General features: G+C 30.0%; 2 protein-coding genes across 2 annotated transcripts; both read right to left on the minus strand.

The window, feature by feature from the left end:
- Positions 1-334: 334 nt before the first annotated feature.
- Positions 335-10,340, minus strand: LOC145305841 (trypsin-1-like). The gene is made up of 15 exons (XM_080147664.1): positions 10,266-10,340; positions 7,939-8,058; positions 7,730-7,801; positions 7,455-7,523; positions 6,822-6,871; positions 5,736-5,817; positions 5,389-5,450; positions 4,438-4,519; positions 4,261-4,300; positions 3,755-3,837; positions 2,593-2,672; positions 2,424-2,518; positions 1,507-1,538; positions 1,328-1,381; positions 335-627 (listed from the first exon to the last, which is right to left on the minus strand). The coding sequence occupies exons 1-15, from the start codon at positions 10,290-10,292 to the stop codon at positions 592-594; spliced, it is 984 nt and encodes a 327-aa protein (XP_080003790.1). The 5' UTR covers positions 10,293-10,340; the 3' UTR covers positions 335-591.
- A 7,311-nt stretch (positions 10,341-17,651) lies between these two features.
- On the minus strand, positions 17,652-21,351 carry LOC145305446 (acidic mammalian chitinase-like). Its single transcript, XM_080147061.1, has 9 exons — positions 21,325-21,351; positions 21,077-21,168; positions 20,764-20,926; positions 20,566-20,627; positions 20,114-20,265; positions 19,768-19,842; positions 19,549-19,601; positions 19,093-19,176; positions 17,652-18,484 (listed from the first exon to the last, which is right to left on the minus strand). Exons 1-9 carry the CDS (start codon positions 21,349-21,351, stop codon positions 18,353-18,355), a joined length of 840 nt encoding a protein of 279 aa, XP_080003187.1. The 3' UTR covers positions 17,652-18,352.
- Positions 21,352-21,448: the final 97 nt, after the last annotated feature.

Genomic DNA, 21,448 nt, shown 5'->3' on the forward strand with positions numbered 1-21,448 from the left:
TAACGTAATAAAAATGAGGGATTAACCATTTCTTTTTTAGAGGTTTTCTTTCCTACTTTTCCTCTCATCTCCCTTACATTATGTCACATGGATCATTTTGACACAATTTTAACACAATTTTGGCTTTGTCCAAATTGTTTGAGGACAATTATTTCAATTACTACTAAAGTCATGTGAAAGGCAAAGAAAAAGTGATTTCACTTTCAATGTTATAACATTTCTTGGATCAAGGCTTTTAGGCCAACGTCGCAGATAGAGAATAAGATATTTAAATAAGATCATGCAAAGTTCATTTAAACACAGAGATATATGAGAATAAATTATAATTATTAAGATTCATGAATATTTATTTAGTTAACAAGAAAATGAATTATTATTAAGCATTGTACATTATATGAAAATTAGGGAACTTGGATAAACACAATAAAATAAATAAATAAATATTTTTTTAATAAATAGATTTCATGTTTATGAAATAATAAAGCGGAGGTCAAACAGTTTCTATCCAGGTGCCATATCCTAGTCCAGGCGAATTCGTAATCCATTTTCACACAGAATAGTTTTCATCAGAAGGTCTCAGATCAGTGGTCTTCATGCTTTACTACATCTTTCACCTACCATTTTGTCCTGAAAGATATTCAAGCTATCAAATCTTTATAAAAAGTTGTTTAAATAAAAGTAAACCTTTGTAGAAAAATATAAGGTGATGAAAAGTTTGAATATGTATGATAAAGCTAGCCATTTTAAGGTATTTCACTGTATGTAATCATAAGATGGTTAGATCAAAGATAGTTAGATAGTTAAATAGATAAATTAAATGATAATTATGCAAGCTATGTTGCTTACAAAAAACATAAGAAAATAAAAATCTGTACATCTGTCTGTTAAAACTTAAGATCTTACAAACCGCTGAATTGATTGGGCTTTACTCCTAAGGGTGTGACACAAGACTCCCTACAAAAAAAAAAAGAAAAAAAAACCACCCCTCTTAAATTTATATTTTATTTTTTTGTAAACATCAAAAAAAGGGAGTGTGGTAACCCCCAGAGCACCAGGGATCAACGCCCCCTTTATTAAAATCAACCCCTAAAAGATTAAAGATAAATTTTTTGATAATATTTCTGTAGCCTATAAGAATAATATAGGAGGGATAATTTCCATTACCTCTTTGGTTGAAGACCCTAGAGGCTAGATGCAATGCTGCTATTTATGATAATAAACTAGAAAGAGTGACTCTAGACTCTTGAGGACCCTCTGTTACTTAATAAGGGTTATATACTCTTAGCCAAATTAAAAATAACCTAACCAGATATAAGCAATCACTTACCTTTATCCAGCCAAGTTGGTTTGTTACTCTTGAATAAACTCCAGGATATTTAGGCTGTAAAGAAAATGTTATTTAAATTAGGACTATACAAATCAAATGATTGAGTTTAATAAAAATGAATTCTAATAAGTTTAATAGTTCTGACACACTTAAGAATAAAGAAATGAAAGTATACTTACATCTGCACAGGTATAACCCCATGAAACAATACCTGGAACAAAAAGTAATATATTTTCAACAAAACTCAGAGTTTCATTTTAATGAGATATCATAACCCAATGTTGAAAAATTTTCTTTGTACCAGATATACACCTGAACAATTCCCCTGAAAATGTTTGATAAAATAAAACCAGACCTAAGATATAATGCCCAAGTTAAGGATCTGGGATTATATGGGACCACAAAAAATTCTCCTTACTTTAACTTTCAATTTCAACCATCAGACATAGTAGCAGTTGGTTTAACTTCCAATGTATTTTGATACATTTGAGCAAAATGTGGAAGAAATCATTTCCCTGTTTACAGTAAGATGCACCACATTTAGGTTATAGTGTCAGGATCAAATAATCAAAGGAACTGCATAGTATTATTCATACTTTAAAACTGGATATAAATCCATTTTCTAAGCACCTTTATCTTTAGTAAAAACATAAGTATTTAAAAACGGGAGTTAGGTTAAAATTTCGTAAAGGTGTGAGTTTTAAGGCTTAAAAACAGTAGTAGAACGATAATATTAACTAAATATTTTTCCCTAACATTTTTACTATATTTCTTTTCAATAAGGAATATACATATTTATTCATGGTGCTCCCAGGAAAGGCCTTGAGGAGTAGAATCAGGAACCTTTGTCGGTTTCAAAATATCTCGTTCCTAGCCTTAGAAATAACTTGTACCATCGCAATTTTTGCATTACAGAAAAAATATTTTGCATGGGTCATTGTTCAGCATAAATCAGCCATATTTGGCTGGGGGCCATAACAAAATTTTTCTAATCCTGAACACTAATATATCATAAATGAGATGTTATTTAGGTTTGATAATCATGTGAAACTGTCTTTGCTTGAAAGTCCTTTTTCAAAGAATAGTAGTTATTTACCAGTAAGAATGTAACTTGAGCCTTCTTTAGTAATAAGGGGACCACCAGAGTCGTTTTGACATGAATCCTTGCCACTAGCAGCTGCACACATCATCCTATTAAGGTAAAATGAAAATTAGAATATTCATTATCAAAGAAATTATTTTACAAGTAGAGACCCTTATATTACCTGTCAGTTATCTCACTACAGTCATATTCATAGGAACCAGAACAACAGGCCTTGTTGGATAGAGATTTCACTGTAACTTCCTGTTATGTGAATATTTAATAGAGATAGATTAATCTGTTATTTTTGAATGTGGGGTCAAAAATATACTATGCCACCTGTACAATCAGGCTGAGCCTCAATTTTAATTGAGCCCCTGATTAAAATTTTTGGGGGAATTTAAAAATTAATTTTTACTGTTGCTTGGGAAATTTTTGTCAGAGCGAAAAAGTCTTTTTGTTTGGGATAAAATTGTTGCTTACAGAACAATTTTATACAATTCACTTTATATTAATACAAAATAAAACATTACTCTGTTCAATGGAAATTTTTTTTTTCTAAAACAATTAATTACATTGAAAAATCTAACATAATACAATAATACGCATAAATGCCAAGAATAAACCAATAAGAAATCTTTACATTTTAGAAAGAGTGTTTCACAAAGTGACTTATTTCCAGTGTAGTTAAATAATTGCTATTTAATTAAAATTGCAAGAATGAAAACCATACACATAAAAGATACATACTTTTTAAAAATATTAAAAAAATAAGTTTGAATAATCATATTTTATATCATATTTGTATATGTGACAAAAATAAATTTGCTGTATTGCATAATACATTTATTTTCATCTTACAAATTTAACCCTTTACAGCCAATTTTTATGTTTTATAAATGGGTGATAGAACACAAACATGTTAATTTTAATTCATAGATATATTGTAAAGAATAAATTTTTTATTGAATTTTGATATATGAAATTAAAAAGCCTAATTCTACTCTATACCAGAATACAATATTGTCCAAGAATTAATTTTTAAATCCCCTTAAATTGGTGAATCTGGAGCCTAATACAAATTTAAGCCCTGCAGTATGAGACTACTTGTGTCATAGTATGTTTTTGATATACCTTTAAAAAATAGGTTATAAACAATTTAATAATATATTGCAAACCATGTTGCTCTTTATTTCTTACACTAAATAAAAGGGAATGATGCAACACTGCATAGCACATTTGCTAAAGTCTTGAGCATTCAGTCAGATTGGTGGTATATTTTAAATCAGACAGACATGCAGTATTATCATTTGAATTACATATACTAGGAGAAACAGAAACATTACCATCAGTGTGTCAGAATTTGATCCTTCAGAGGTTGTGTAACCCCAACCGGTAACAATGGAATCAACATTTTCATACTGAGTACCTATAAATAAACTCAAAATAGCATAAAAAATGTAAACTTTTTGTGATATCAACTGTTGAAAGTAACTTTTTGTACTTAAAACCTGGAAAGAATCATATTTCCTACGCACCCACAACTACACAGTTAAACCAAAAAAGTCCTTTTAACTAAAATATTATAGAAAAAAATTAATTTTGGAGCTTAGAAGATCAGCACATTTGTTTTTCTTACTATTAATAAAATAGTTTACTGTCATTCACGGTAAAAACAATTACCTAACTACTTTGGATATATTTAGTACAGTAAATTTTTAATTTATGTTTAGAGATTAACGAGGTGAAAATATATCATTTTCTCTAAAGAATGAATAGCAGAGGCTATTTATATTGATAAAAACCTTTTTTCTGGGGGTCAGGATGCCAGTAAACCTGTGAAAGAACTTACCCTGTTCAGAAGTTTCTGGTAGACATACTGGAGCTACATCCTACAGAACATTGTTTATTTTCTTAATCTATTATGCAAGTCCAATATTCAGAAAGGAAAGAAATTGATTGTTAATATTATCTATTAATTCTCAGTTGTTAGAAGACAAATGAACGAAAATTATTTAAAATGTTTTACCTTGGCCCAATCTAATTCATCACAGAGAGTCAGAACAGCATAATCATAATCAACTGTATAATAATCGTATTTATCATGATATTCCTGATAGTTGAATAGATATTATTTGCTGTTAATTTAAAGGGACTGGGAAGTAACTTTTTATGCTTATAAATAAGATTTTCTAAGCATTTCTAGCTCTACAAATAAATCAAATTGATTACATCAGTTTTTGCTGCTTTTTAAAGAAAAAAAGGAAAAACAATTAAAAAATCATGAAAATTTTGTTTCTTTTAAGGAAGCCTGCTAGCAATAAACCAATTTAACTACTGGAAGGCTGCTATAATTTGACCAAATACCCAAAAATTTGAATCTTTCATCTTCAATAGCAAAAAGTTTTAGGCATTTTAAAATGACTTTTTAGGTAGATGAAATTTTAAAATTTTTCCATTGCTTATGATAGAAATTTAGAAATTAAATTACGTCACACAGAAAAAAGAATATAAGCTTATTTTCAGTATATAGTTAGTTTGCTAGTAAGTAATTAATTTTTTACAATAAAAACACCAATTTTCATAGTCAAAATAAATAAAAAAAAATTCCTTTTAACTTTGCGTTGTACTGAGAACACTGAAGTGTGATAATTCAAGCTTTTAGTAGTTTCAGCCAACCAGAAAGCTGAATCCGCTCAACAACCAATCACAGCTGACCATCTGGAGATACTTGTGTTAGATTTATTTTTTTTCCACTATGATTTTCTGCTTACAAATGCAAACTTAAACCGAATTATTTTAACTATGAAAAGACGTGTTTTTATTGTAAAAATGTAATTAGTAACTGACAACCTAACTTTCTGCTGAAAATAACCATATAATTTTGTTTCTAGGGGTCGTAATTTAATATTGAAATTTTTATCTTGAGCAATGGAAAACTTTTCCTATTTTTATTTTCTATTAGTATCAAATATATCTCTCCAGTGTGCAAACTCTGTAATACTTTTCCCCATCAGGCTTGGATGTGTCATGTTCTGCAACCTTGATTATTATTATAATATATCAATTGTTAATAAATATTTTACATTTGAATATTAAACAGTTGCTGGAAGACAAAAGCCTTTAAAAATTGAACAAAAATTTATATAAGAAATGGGGTTGCTACATAAGGACTACCTCTTCATAAGATCTAATCCTACAAAAGGTTACCCCTTCAAAATTTCCATAATTTTAGAGATTTAGTTGATATGTTTATTTATGTATCCACATTCAACTGTCCATAAATCAATGAAGGTACATACATAAATGATTTTTAAAAAATCTTACCAATACATAGAAACGGTCATTTGCTGTGTAAGTACCTGAACCCCAGTTCCACCAAATAAAGCCTCTGTTTTTGCCAATATTTCTAAGGAGGGTGAAAAGTGTTATTTGAACAAATAAAATTGTACTTCTAACAAAATGAATGAATTTTGAAAAGGTAATTTGGTATTATCCTCTTAGAATTTTTTTTTTAAATTTTAAAATCTTAAGTAACCCCCCTCCCCCCCCGACAGCGAACTATGAACTCTAGCTGCAGCGATCGGCTCCCTATTCTGCCTAGCCACAGCACTCGGCCCTCTTGCCTGCCTAGCCGCAGCGCTCGGCCCCCTTGCCTGCCTATTCACAGCGCTCGGCTCCCTAGCCTAAATCCTAACCTAAAATAGTTGTTCGTCGTTGCCGGGGGGGGGGGGGGGGGGGTTACTCAAATTTTCAAAATTGAAAAAAGGATAACGCCGGTAATTTTTAATTTTGCTGAAAACTAATTTAGAAGCTGCATTTTAAAGTATTTGTTATTTTAAAGCTATTTGTCATTTATAAAAGCATAGCTTTTATATATTTAGGTTCGGTCAGTCTGTCCGTACGTCTGGAACGAATAGCTTATTTCATTAATAAAGGCATGTTAAAATTGTACTATAAATTACAAACTTTGCATGGTGATTTCTGTAGTTAGTGGGTTACCAGAATGTCAGTATGCTCATATCAAACATGCTGATTTACAGCTTGTTTAACAACGAATTTTTATGTGATATAATTTTCCAATTTATCTGAATTTTGGAATACTGATGCCTAGGACAACATAAAATCAAGTATAAAAATGAAAGTATGTCCTTAATTATTTTCCTGTATTTTAGCAGTTTTTTAACAAATTTACTAACAATTTTCTTTCGACTTTTATAGATATATATTCTGATTATTCAGTTCTGACAAACCACAAGTGTTGATGTTCTCTTGTGCTACTGTTTCAGAGCTTCGCTTTTATGGATGTTGTCATATTTTTAAGAGTTTTATGTAGATTGAATATCAATGGAACATTTTAATATACAGTCTACTCATTTTAATTGGTTCAAATAATTACATTTCAATTCCTCCCTATTCCTCTTTATAATCTTATCAAAACAGTGGGCAGCAGTAACAATACTCTAAAAAATCAACAATAAATAAACAATTAATGAAATAATTTAATTAACATTACTTTTTAGACAAGCGCAATGTTCAAGCACAGTTTGATTAATGGTCTTAGTTGCATGGGAGTTACTTGATATTGTCTTCCTCTCAACAAATATTACATATTTCTTAAATGCATAGAACTCTTCTTAGAAGAGCTTGTGTTAAAGGTTGTTAAGAATTTGAACTTTTTAGGAGTTTTACACCATGAGTGAGGCAAAACTCAAATAAATTACAACTGAAATAATCATGAACAAGAACTCTCACTATCATGTCATTTTATGTCATGTCATTTTCATCAACTTCAATTAGATATTATACTATTTATGGTTTTTCTTTCTAATTTTTTTAGTGTAATAGATAAAGAGCTGTCATTGATTGACTTTTTAAGTGTGGTGATAATAAAACACAAGTTAAGGAAGCAAAAAATAGCTTAAACTTTTAGAAAATCTTTATGAAAAGTAAAAACACATAGGGCCTCTAGGTCTAACTAAGGACTTGATCATTTATGCCTAAAATTTTTTTAATAGTTTTAATACTTTATTCTAAAATCTTTACCATGCTGCTTACAATGCTACCACCACAGATTATATTTTTGGTTCCAGTTCCAGAAACTGTTATTCCAACCTAAATTTATTATTTAACCTCAAATCTATCAGTCATGTAAAATACAGCATTCTATAATAGCTCTGAATCTAATTGATAGCAGATGGATATTACATATCATTATATAGGATAATAGCTATATTCATTTTACAGTAATTTATTTTACAGCTAGAGTTAAATCTAATTAATTTGAACGTAAACTTGTTATGAAATCCAATATTACCTACCTGCCATGGGTATTCATTTTTATCAACTGTGTTACCATTAACAATCCTTGTTCCTCTGTTGGGTACTCCACACTAATTAGAAAAAATATTATTGTTTAGGCACAAATTTTGGAATGTTGATTACTTAATAGGTCTTTTATAGGGCTCGACAGTAACAGACATATTATCATATTAATGAAATTTCGATAATTATTTAGAATCAATACAACCTTACAATTTTTATTTAGGGTTGTTGCAGGTGTTGTTGTAGGTGTGGTTGGAGGTTTAGTTGGAGGTTTGGTTGGAGGTCTGGTCGGCCAGCAGCCTGAACCAATAGCAACCAAAGAGAACTAAAACAAGATATTAATTGATGCCTGCAAGAAAGACACCACTTTAACTGCTGAAAGACTGCCACAAGTAGACACATTTGAAGCCTTCAGCATCAATTATAAAAAAGTTATAGCCATTTCAATATGACTTTTTATGTAAATGAAAAGGTTTTCAATTGATCATGATAGAAATTTTAATTTTAAATTGCATTGCCTAGAAAATAATTATAGGCTTATTTTCGGCAGAAAGTTGTGTTTCCAGTAACTGTAAGGACGTCCAAAGGGGGAGGGGGTAAAGGGGTGATTACTCCACACCGTTTTAAGGGGGTATTAACCCCCCATTGAATTTTTTTTTTTTTTTTTGGGGGGGGGGGTATTTATCAAAATAAATAATCCCTAAAAAAAATTTAGGTGTGCTTCACGCGCATTTTTACTTTCACTATTAAGATTTATTACCACCACCCAAAATCAAAAGTTGTAAAACATGATAAAAATACATGTTATAGTTTGTAATCTTTATACTAAAGTAACAGGATGTTTGTCTGTCTGTCTGTCTGTGTGTACCGAAGGATCTCGCTAACCGCTGAACCGATCGGGTTTTCCTTAACAGGGTAGCTTCTCATAAGTCCCGGGAAGGTTTTTAACTATTTTGGGGGAGGGTACCACCACCCTCCCAAGAGAAATGACAAAAAAATCGAAATTTTAAAAAACGTTTAGGAGACTTTAACGTCAAATGAAGAGGTATCGTACGTAAAAAATTATAGTAGAGACTTTATCAAACAAAAACATTTAAAGTGCCACTAGAGGCCTCTAGGGGCGTAGCCGCTAGTGTCTATTTAAAGAAGTAAAATTTTCACAATTATTAAGAAAAAATTCAAAATTAATTATGAATCTTCCGTAATATATATAAATCAAAACTAGTTAAAAACCTTAAAACACTTTATGATTCAGATTCTGCTTTAAATTGAAGCTACACCATAAAGAAGAATCATATTGGTTCATCAGTTTGTGAGTTTATTATTGTGTTTTTATGTATAGGAATGTACTTCATAATTAGGTAAGTACTTTTTTTATATTATTAAATAACCCCCCCCCCCCCCACCCCAACAACAGATTATGGGGCGGTATTTACCCCTCCCAACAGATTTCAGGGGGGGGTAATTTACCTAAAAGCTTGGACGGCCTTGAGTAACTGATCTCTTCGAAAATTCGGTTTAACTTTGCATTTCATAACATCCATAAGTAGTGAAGCTCAAAAACTATGAATGGATATCAGGGAAAAAATCACTGTAGAGTAGTGTCATACAATAGTCATTAAACTTGATATAATAGGAAAATCACACGAAGCCTTTAAAATCACACAACCTTTAAATCACGAAAACTTAAAAATCTAGGAATCGATCTAGCACCGCAATTAATAAACAAATCTCAATGAAACTTGATGGAAATATGTAGAATATGAGCATACAATCCCTGATAATTTCAGCCGTCAATCTTAAATAGGAATAGTAAAAGTCACAAAAACCTAAAAATCTAATAATCAATTTAGCACACTAATTAATAAATCACTCCCAATAAAACTTGGTGAAAATGTATAGAATCTAATATAAATTTTTCTCTGAACGTTTCAGCCTTATATCTTGAATAGGAATTGAGAAAATCACGAAAACTTGAAAATTTAGGAATTGATCTAGCACCCCAAATAACATACAGATGGACCAAACAATGTATAGATTAGATTAGCATATGTCATATGAATCTTCACTAAAAATTGCAGCTGTCTCAGAGAAAATCCTACAATAACTGTAAAGTTAAGGTAATTTCTACAAAATCTGTTGGTTATTTTAGGGTTTCTCTGGCTTGGATCAAATTTTGATTCTTATTATACCTTTTAAAATGAATTTGTGAATGTGTATAAAGCTATACTTAGAAAGAAAAAATCACCCCCCCCCCCCCCCCCAAATATTGGACCCCTACAAATTTTAAGGTGCATGGATGCGACCACCCCGTTGTCGAAAAAAATATGTTTATTAATTTTGGGTGTCTTATATTATGTTTAAACAGTATATGTTTGTAGAACATTCACATTCAAAATCGACTCCCAATGTGTGTAGCGACCAAATGTAAAGGAAGGTATAAAAGAAAATCGACATAATCAAATTATTTATGAAAAAACATAGCAAATATTTTGCTCTATACCCAGAATATTTATGAATAATAATTCTTACCAGAACCGCTGCTCTCAGCCAAGTCATCTTGTCGTCCTTGTTCTCGGCGGCTGTAAAAAGTTGGAATATTAAAATCCAACTGATTGAAATCTGTCCTGAATGTTCATATTTAAGGGCAGTATCCCTTTGAGATACAAGTGTTTTCTGAGTTGATCCTTACAACAGACTAATGGAACATAGATAACACCCCGTCACTTTTTTTTCATTTTTTAAAACATGTTTCTAGAATTGAATTTATAGAAGAGCTATAAATCTTTAGGCTCTTATAACACCAATCTTGTCCTCTTAAAACTAGTGCCAATCTAAAGACAAACTATAAAATATAGCCAACAAGCGATAAATCAAAAATAATATTTGGGGGGCAGGCTGAAAACTGTATATCCTAATAATATAAAAGTATCAATATTTTTCAGTAATACATATCTATGTAGATCAAGAGGTTTAATGCTTAATAAAATTTGCTTTTCTAATTTTGATCATCTAATCTATATATACATTCGTTTTTTTATGTTTTACTATTTTTATGCTTCGGTAATAATGGATATAGTCCCATTTCAGTTAAAGGGAAATATCCAGATATTAATTTTCAACGCATGTTCTATAAGCTTTATCTATAAACATAATCTTATTTATTACTTCTAAAAAGACAACTATATTAAACATATTTTAAAAGGTGAAATAGTACAACCAGCTGCATTGTGTAAATACACATATGCAAATGCATGTATGTATGTAATTAATCCAGTATAAATGTTTTTTAAATAAAATTCAAGTAACTTTCATTATTAACTTTCATTTTACTTTATATGATCGTTTACAACCTTGTATATTTGTATAATTAAATTGTTATATTTATATTATTATCAAAGCTTCTCTATAATTCTATCTTAGTAAAATAAAAAGGATTTAGCAGCCTGAGCCTATCACTGACCGTTTTATTGGAAAACCGCCTAGTTTTAATAGTTCTTAAAGGAAAAGAATTTAGCAGAAGTAAAACTTTGTTTGCTTAAATAAACACTAGCAGCTACGCCTTTAGAAGTCTCTAGGGGCACTTAAGGGGGGAGGGGGAAAAGTCGACATTATCCCTTTTAAATTTGAGTTCCAAAAGAGTAAAAAAACATTTTTTTTTGGGGGGGTGGGGTAGGAGGGTGAAGACACCCTCTCTAAAAGTAGTTTAAAACCTTCCTAGAACTTACAAGAAGCTTCACTGTAAAGGAGAACAATATCGGTTCGGCGGTTAGCGAGATCCTTTGGAACAGACAAAAAACGCTTACTACTTTTTATAATAGGATTATTTTACCTTCATTCTTATTGGATAAAAAAAAACCTGCACATGAATAAGTTATTGCTGCGTTATTTATGGAATCAACTGATATTGTTATAGATACAGTAATTAAATACACATAATATATCTAGATGGGTAATCTGACCTTAAAATTAGTCAAACTTAAAATATGAATATACGACCAATTCAAGTAATAGAAGCATCAAAATTTTTTATTATAAAATATCTAGAAGGCTTCCTTTATCCTACATAGAATTTATTTAGTCATAGCTTAACTATTATTTCTTTTGTCATATGTGCTTCAAACTATACTAAGAGGGAAATTTTAGAACGACATAATCTACCCAAGAAAAGCATTTTTTTTAAGAAATGCGACTTTTTATAGCTGACTCATTACGCGGACGAAATAAATAAATATGCCTTTTCCTACTAAAACCAGTACACAATTTCAGCCGAAGCCTTAGCTAATTTATTGGCTAATTTAGAGAATGTGTCTCTAGGTTATCTCTATAAGTAATTAAAAGTTAAAAGCATATAATGTTTTTTTTAGAATATATAATGTACAATAAAATTATATTAAAATAGAATTAAAAGAATTAATAATATTTTTATTTTGCTTTTGTTATAGTTATATATCGCGTCGTGGATAAAGTAATGAAAAATTTTAACAAAACTAGTATTAATTTTTTTATTGAATTTTATTTTAAAATTTAATGTAAAATTGTCTGCAATACGATGCTATACATGAGTTTTATTCCATTAGTATGGCGACAGAATAAAAATACTGTTTGTACTTTTTTGCTCTAAAACATTTTTTTATATTCAAGCATTTTTGAATTGTTCAAACTTTTCAGGGGGGAGAGGACAATTAAAACGTATAATTTATTTTCCAGCATGGTTTCTAATACGATGCGATAAATAACTATTGAAAACCGATTTTGAGTCATACTGAAAAATCATGCAATGTATATGTAGTAGTGTAGAAAAGTTCCCACGAATAATATAAAAAAATAAATACATCAGTTTTGTTATACCGAGCCTTCAGTCCCTCTAATCTAATTTGTTAAATTCTACTATTTTTCATTTTACTATACGCGGAAAGTCATACTATGCGATAAATAAGTATTCGTTCTATATACATATGTATAATGTATATCCCATGATTTCAATAACCCATACACTGCACTGCTGATTGATTTCTCCTGTTTTAGGAAAGCTTCGAATAATTCTCGGGATGGTTTAAGGGCAAGGCTATCTTATTTTAGATTGCAGCTTTAGTTTTGTTTAGCTATTTTTCTGCACCTTTTAATACAAATCTCTAGTTAGGGGCGCAGCTGCTAGTAAATGTATAAATAATTCATTTTAAACTAAATGTTTATATCTTCGCATCTGTGACCGTTTCCGTTTTTGTTTTATATTCCTCTATGATAAAGACTTTTGAAGTCTTTCCTTTCATATAAAGTAGTAAGGTAAGTGTGAAGCTTAAGATTTCAATGACTACAGAACTTTTAAGAAAGCTTCACCTATGGCACGAGATAACAGCATAACCTAGAGAGGGGGAGAAAAATTTTCTGAAGTCCATTGAACAATCGGGAGGTTGCTTTTTTTCAAGTCCATTGAAGGTTTTCAATAGTCCAATTTTCGAGAAAAATGGACTTGAAAAGTCCATTCTGAGCCTAGTGGTCTTGATATACAAACATGCAGACAGACATCATGTTACATTTTTTTTAAATTAAGTGTCCAAACGTTTCAACCAATAATTGTAACTTTTTTTCAGGCGATTCGAGACAGCCAGTCAGTTTGGGCATTACATAGAGGTAGGTTGCAGGGAGGATAGTACCCATTATACTTGATACCCAAAGTTTTCAAAGCCTGTTTGGCTTGACAAAAACTTTGGGTACTCATATTGAATTTTGATAAGTTGTTTCATACTGTTTCAGTATAGTTTTTATCTACATAAAGGGATGTTACAGCATATTTTATTTTTATTAATAGAATGGTTTAGACTTAGTCCCTAAATGCTTCAGCCACCGAAAGGATGTAATAAGAATGTTTAAAAAAAATTAGAATTTAATATTTATTATAACTTTCCAAAACGACCTTAATAATAATTTAAATGTATCAGGTAAAATAAAAGGGGTCGTGATTTCAGGAGAAGTTAGGAGTAAGTGTGTATGTGCAATATGGGCAATATGTTTTTCTTCGAGAAAAAAACTATCTAATTATTCAATTTCTGTATATTTATAAAAAAAATTTGAAATCTGCCATTAACCTCTATTTGGTACATGATCCTATGTAACTAAAATAAAGTGTAGCAACGCTCCTAATAATTCCAATGGAAATAATAGTTTTACTTTTTAAAAAGGATTCTACAATAAAATTAGTTAATCCAATACATGTGTTTCTTTTCAATTGACTTTCAATTTATATTTTAGTAATGGATATGATATACGTGGATTTTATGACAGGCTAAATTTTGACGTATGTTGATACTTTAGTCCTCATTTATTAGTCAGTACTTTCCTCCAGTATGAGGGGAGGGTATGGAATTAAATGAGTGGATTCGGGGTTTTGTCATATTATTCAGCTGGAAGGACCATTTTATTATAGTGAGCGGTAAAACAGTACAACTTCCAAGTAGTTATATATCGATTGATATAAAAATAATAATCACAAAAATAACAATCCATAAGAAGCGAAGCGCAAAAAAATATGATTGAACGCAAAAAAAGTTGATTATACAGCAGAGGTTCAGAAAGATAGAAAATATGCGATCATCAAATTAACAAAAAAAATCCCGAAACCTTAAAAGTAAAAGTATCTCTGTTTTTGAAGCATGGCCGACAGACAAACAGAAAAAAATAATTATACATATACTCGATGCTCATTTTGTACAGGGATTCTTCAAACTTAATTTAATTTAGCTTTTTATCGCAAATAGTATTAGAGAACATATTATTTACCCCAGAGCCTTACGTACAGCCAGGCAAATTAAATAATTATTGAGTAGTAATTTTACTAAAAAGAATTAAAATTTATATAAGTTATTTTAGGCAAATGAAACTAAAACGGAAGTGGGCTATAAATAAACATTTTTGTTTCAAAATACATTAATAAAGATTTAATCTAATCTATTGTTAAAAAAAAAAACATTTTAGTATTTAAACTTTGATCAATTTTAAGTACTTTTTGTACAGGAATTCTTCAAACTAAATTTAATTCAGCTGTTTATCGCAAATAGAATTGGAGAAAATATTATTTACCCCATACCCTTATGAAGGGACGAACAGACAGACAAAGCAAATAATAGAGAAGTCTTTTCAATAAAAAATAATTTTATGTACGTCATTTTAGGTAAATGAACTAGAACGGAAGTGGACCATAAATAAACTCTTTGTTTAAAAAAACATTAAAAAGATTTAATCTATTTCTATTGTCAAAAAAAAAACATTTTAGTATTTCAACTTTTTATTAATAACGTACGTACTATGTGCCTTGTCTGTAGCTTGTAGGAACCTAATTAATTCAATTTTTGCTGGTTTTGGACATCTTTTTGACATAATTATCAGGTAATTTAACTCATTAAACAGCATTTTATAGTTTGTCTATGTTAATATACATTTTTCCAGATATAAAATGCGAATTTACCAAATGAAAAATAAAGACATATTTGAAAATTTTTAGGGTAAGGCTTCGAAATTGATTAATATCCGCTGGGTTAGAACTGGATCTCAACCATACTAAAAAATCACTTATAGCATCGTATAACAGTCACTTTTCTTAAATATTAAAATGTAAATCACATTTAAAAATCAATATCAGTTATCGGAGATAACAAAACTGGTTTCAATCTTATGATTTTTTATTTCAATAACCGCGGAAAGCTGTCTATAATACGATGCAAATAACTATTATAAAACTTTTCTGAATCTTCCATAAGGAGAAAAAGCCAAAAGTCGTCCCAGGAAACTAATTTAAACAAGGATGACAACATCCATAAAAGCGAAGCTCTGAAACAGTAGGACAAACGGACATTAACACTTGTGTAATGTCAGAACTGAATAATCAGAATGCGAATGTATAAGAGTCAAAGCAAAATTGTAAGTAAATTTGTTGAAAAACTGCTTGATACAGGATAATGATTATGGACATACTTACATTTTTAGAACTTGATTATAGAGTTGCTTCGCTTATAATATTGTACTTTGTTGTCCCAGGAATCAGTATACCAAAAATCAGACCAATCAAATAATTAGGTCACATACAAATTTGTTGTTAAAAATGTAAAAAAATCAACATGTTTAAAATGGACGTACGGACATTCTGGTAATGATTATAGAGTTGCTACGCTTTCTAACTCGTACCTAACTATTACAGGAATCACCATGCAAAATTTGAAATCGATAGGGCAATTCTAACATGCCTAAATTAACGAAAAAAAACTATTTAAAAAAGTAAAAAAATCAACATGTTTAAAATGGACGTACGGACATTTTGGTAATGATTATAGAGTTGCTACGCTTTCTAACTCGTACCTAACTATTACAGGAATCACCATGCAAAATTTGAAATCGATAGGACAATTCTAACATGTCTAAATTAACGAAAAAAGCTATCCGTTACGGACGGACGGACGGACGGACGGACGTACGGACGGACCGACCCTAATTATAGAAAAGCTTCGCTTTTAAAAATAATATTATTCCAGGAACAAGGTATGACCAACAAGCAAAATAATCTAAAATAATATTTGGGGGGCAGATGGAGAGGTCGTCAATTTTACCATGTGTTGTCCCCCCAACGACAGCTGAAAATACTTATAGGTTTCGTGATTTTTTTTTCTGAATTAATTTCGTTATTGGTGTAAGCTGCAATGGGTCATTCCTTACCTATTCTTTTTTTCTTTGAGAGTTTATGATATTGGGATATTCAAGGGTCGCAGCATAGCTACAGTTAATTAACTAAGATAAGATATTTTTCCCCTGTATTAGAAAGATTTTCTGACCATAAGTCATATTTTGCTACATTAGCCTTTTATTTACAACATTTATTTTAAAGTTTTTAAAAGCGAAGCTTTTCTATAATTAGGGTCGGTCCGTCCGTACGTCCGTAACGGATAGCTTTTTCCGTTAATTTAGGCATGTTAGAATTTTCCTATCGATTTCAAATTTTGCATGGTGATTCCTTTAGTAGTTAGGTACGATTTAGAAAGCGTAGCAACTCTATAATCATTACCAAAATGTCCGTACGTCCATTTTAAACATGTTGATTTTTTTACTTTTTTAACAACAAATTTTTATGTGATCAAATCATCGGATTGATCTGATTTTTGGTATATTGATTCCTGGGACAACAAAGTATAATGTAATAAGCGAAGCAACTCTATAATCAAGTCCTAAAAATGTAAGTATGTCCATAAAAATTATCAAGCAGTTTTACAACAAATTTACTTACAATTTTGCTTTGACTCTTATAAATTTATATTATGATAATTATTAGGTTCTAACACTATACAAGTGTTAATGTCCGTTTGTCCTACCGTTTCAGTGCTTCGCTTTTATGGATGTTGTCATCCTTGTTACTTTAAAACTTAAACGTCTTGTCTTGAAGCTAAAAGAAGATTTTTTATGAAAATTGTTGTTTTTATGTATTTCTTAAGTTTAATAACATGGATTTTGGCGGCGACGGCGGTTCATGGCGAAATATTTTTACATGTCCCTAATACATGTAAGATTAATAAGTCCAAAATATGAAGTCTCCAAGTCGAAAAGTTCAATTAAAGAATGTTTAAATCAAAACTTTTGTCAGATATTATTATTAAGATACACTATTCTGAATATTGATTTGATAGCCCATTCTAAAAATTTACTAAAATCTTAGTTTTAAAATTGTCAACCCTCGTGTATAAACCAATTAATAATAAAAAAGATTATACATATAAAATTTAACAATATTTTTTTTAAATTTTAAATTGCGTATTTACTATATTTCAAAGATATTTATAATATTTAAAAAAAATAAAAATAAGAAAAAAACTAAAATTTATTCAAGATTAAATAAAAACAAAAATCAAACAAAATCAAGTTTAAATGGTGTATATAAGAACTTAGAGTGCAGCAAAATAAATTAGAATAAATAAAATAAAAATAGATAACTTAATCGATTGGAAAGCATTTCTTAATACATATAACTATCATATCTTTATATCTTGAATTTGACCTTTAGAAATAAGTTTTAGGGTTAAAATGAAATAAATAAATAACAATTGTTTGAATGTTTCTATAATTTTTATTTTATACCTTATCTTTTAGATATTGATTGTGAGAAGGTTTTGTGATTAGATTAATTAGAAAATGCTTTCCAATCCCTTTAATGAGAGTGTTAACAGCAGTTCTGAATAAAATAAGTTTGGGTCAGACAAATCTGGATAAATAAAACAGGGGTTGTAATTCAATGGTTTTTTTAAATGTTAGAATAGTTATTTATCTCATTGTATTATAAACTGCTTTACGCGGATATAAAAATTTACATCTTGGCATCATGGGGATAAAAAATGGCTTTAATCATATGATTGTATATTTTTATATTTATAGAAAACTGGATATAATATGACGTTGTACATAATTTTTTAATATTTCTGAGAACCGGTAATAATCTACTAGATATTAATCGGTTTTAAAACAATACTGATAATTTTTTGTCATAAGTTTTATCATGGGACATGACGTAATATGATTCTCTTTCAAAACTTACATTGCTCTTGGTTCAATTCAAGCAGCTTTGATTTGATCTGTTTGATAAGTCAAGGATACAAGGTTTGATGGACAGTTCTGATAATAGGGTAGGTGCCTTCACCACATCTGTTGTTAAAGTCATCAGATGGAAGATCCCAGAACATAGCTCCTCCTAGACCATGGTCAATAACATACTGAGCCTAAAAACAAAAAAAATAAAAGTAGAAACTTTTGTTTGTAGCACATACTGGTCACCAAGAAAAATAAGATCATTTGTTATAAACATTGGACTGCAACCTAAATATGTGTTAAAGTTTTTGACTAAAACAGAAATGAAGACAAGCAAACATTAATACTTTAGTTTTAGAATTAGAATAACTTTATAAACATTAAGATATATAAGTTTTCCGGAATTTTAAAGTTAGGGGGAGTTTTGAAATCTGCATCAAATTTTGAGGATTTCTTATAAAATTCGTTTTTTCTATAATTCTTTATCTAAAAGCGGAAATGCAATTTAAGTTAATTAATTTTGGCATCTGTGATTGGTGGATTTAAAAAATCTGCGCTCTGATTGGATGTCGTACATCATTCCACCAATTAGAGCGCAGGTAGTTTAAAATCCACCTATCCTATTGGTCAAAATTAATTAACTTAAAATGCATTTACGCTTTTAGATAAAGAATTATACAAAAAAAGAATTTTATAAAAAATCCTTAAAATTTGATGCAGATTTTAAATCTCCCCCTAACATTAAAATTCCGGAAAACTTATATATCTTAATAAACACAAGAATGACAATTTAGTTTACCTTTAGTTTGGCTGTTTCTTTATCATCATAACCAATCCATTGGGTTTCCTTGTAAGCAATTGGACCTCTGGAACCATCTGTAGCCTGTAACATCAATTTATATTTTAATATATGCCTTAGATCTTAATTAAGATAATATTTAAGTATACAACATGTTCCATTGTAGAGCCATATAAGTTCAGCAGTCACTGAGATCTTCAGCTTTGGACAGACAAAGAGACAGATAGACAGACGGAGAGAAAGACTTACAGACAGGCAGACAGACAAACCAACAGACAGAACAAAAGACAAACCGACAGGCAGACAGGCGGGCAAACATTAATTTACTTTGTATCATGGATAAAAAAGAATTTTTAGTCATCATAATTCATGAGAGGTATGGATTCTGTCAACACCAAAAGATCTCAACAAAAATTGAGTTTTTCTTTTTCGGAAAAGCTACTAAAACATATATACCTTATCTACTGTCCATCCACCCTCAGCTAATTTCAAGCATATTTCTTGATAACCTGAAACAAAATTAAATTAATGGGGTCTTCCCTATTATCTCAGGTTGGAGCACTGTTAAGGTATAAATGAGAGTCCAATGTGCCATCCCTCCTTGTCAACCAGTACATAGAGAGGGACCAAGAAGGTTATGCTTGAGGAAAAGCTAAACTAAAATGAAGTAACTACCTAGTAATCCTTCTTCATTAGAAATAGTCCCTGCCTGTCCTGCTCCACTAGCCCAGGATCCAATACCTAAATTATCTTTATTTTCAACATTTATTCATTTATTAGATTGAGCCAAAGTTGCATTGATTTTTAAAATTTTGTGTTTTGTCCTTTTATCAGGTTTGTTTAGATTCTATATAAAATGATTTGTCTGGTCTATGTTATATTTGTCATATAGGTCTATTTCTTGACAAAAAAAATAACCAGCCCTTCATATTAAATCTAAAGTAATATATTTGACTTATTTTTTAAAGCATATAAAGAAAGTGTAACAGTGTATTATGAATTATGTATACCACATTATTGCTAATTCTCATATACAAAAATATATCTAGTTTAATAAAATGATGATAATATCCTGTATTAGTGGGAGAAGACAAGGTAAAAGTACGTCCATAGGTGGGTATACCAATCACAAGCTTTTCAGGAGGGCAGCCACTCTGCAGCCAATACTTGACACTAAAATTTATGGTTTAGATTATCTTTTACAGCAATTATACATAATTTTCATAGATAATAACAAAACTGAAAGTAAATAAGAATAGGAAAGGAAGCTGTAATTCATAAAAAACCAAGAAAACACAAATAAAATCATGAAATTACAAACAGACAAAGAGACTTATAGAGCAGATGATCAGTGGTATTAAAAAAAGAAAGACAAAAGAAGCAAAATATGAGTAAATTAAACAATTTATCTCTTCTCTTATGCATATAGAGATCTGGGCCAACTATGTATTAGATAAAACAATTAAAACTTACGCATAATCAACAGTGAGGTAATCTTCAGGAACATTTGAACTCATTGGAGCGTGATGGTTTACCTGTACAAAAAAAGATGTTAAAAGTGATTTTTTAACAGAAGAAATTTTTTTCACTTTAAATATCTTTATTTTATATTTTATATCTTAAATTTTAGTTACAACTATCCAGTATATCCATGTTAGGTAAAAATCTTACTGTGGATTCCCAGGAACCATGTAGATCATAGGACATAAGGTGTATGGCATCCAGGTACTTTGAGATCTCAGGAACATCATAACCTGCATCTATTTTGTCTTTACCAGCAGCTACAGCAGCTGTCAGCTCATAGCCATATGGCTGGAAGGCAGTTTTTAATTCCCTGAACAAAAAATAATCAGAAAAGTCAATAATAGCTAAACTAAAAAAATATTGCTATATTGTGCTTATTTTAGTGCATAAAGTTTAACAGAGCCAAAATAATGAATATTAAACCCACCATATAATCCCTACATCTGAAATGTATTCTTACCTACACCAAGCTGCAAAAGTTTGTTTTTCTGAAGCTGATTGTTGGTAGGCTGGGTATTCATAATCCAAATTCAAACCATCAAATCCATATTGCTATATACAAATGGCAAATATTTATTTAGCATATTTGTTCAGAACATAACTTAAACTTTTGGAGAAAAACTATTTTGTTATTAATTGATTAAGATGTAAAAGCTTCAAGACAAAAGTTAATATTGATCAACTTTAAATTTTTATTCTATCATAAACCATATGACTCAATGAATAATGTGTCATGCTACAAATATATTGCACAATCAGAAATTGAGTAATATTACAATCATAAAATATTTGGCTTTTTCAGATGCTTAGTTTCGTTATTAATAAACCTATT

This window comes from Acartia tonsa, chromosome 14 (assembly GCF_053477335.1).
Source record: "Acartia tonsa isolate MP-2025a chromosome 14, ASM5347733v1, whole genome shotgun sequence".
Lineage (NCBI taxonomy): Eukaryota > Metazoa > Arthropoda > Copepoda > Calanoida > Acartiidae > Acartia > Acartia tonsa.

Coding starts and splice junctions, on each gene's coding strand:
- LOC145305446 (XM_080147061.1), bottom strand. CDS start 21,351: ATGACACATTATTCATTGAGTCATATG. Junction 19,843..20,113: donor ATTTTTGTATATGAGAATTA/GCAATAATGTGG, acceptor TTGAAAATAAAG/ATAATTTAGGTATTGGATCC. Junction 19,602..19,767: donor TAATGAAGAAGGATTACTAG/GTAGTTACTTCA, acceptor ATTTTGTTTCAG/GTTATCAAGAAATATGCTTG.
- LOC145305841 (XM_080147664.1), bottom strand. CDS start 10,292: ATGACTTGGCTGAGAGCAGCGGTTCTG. Junction 7,802..7,938: donor CCCTAAATAAAAATTGTAAG/GTTGTATTGATT, acceptor TTTTCTAATTAG/TGTGGAGTACCCAACAGAGG. Junction 5,818..6,821: donor AAGATTATAAAGAGGAATAG/GGAGGAATTGAA, acceptor CACCCTCCTTAG/AAATATTGGCAAAAACAGAG.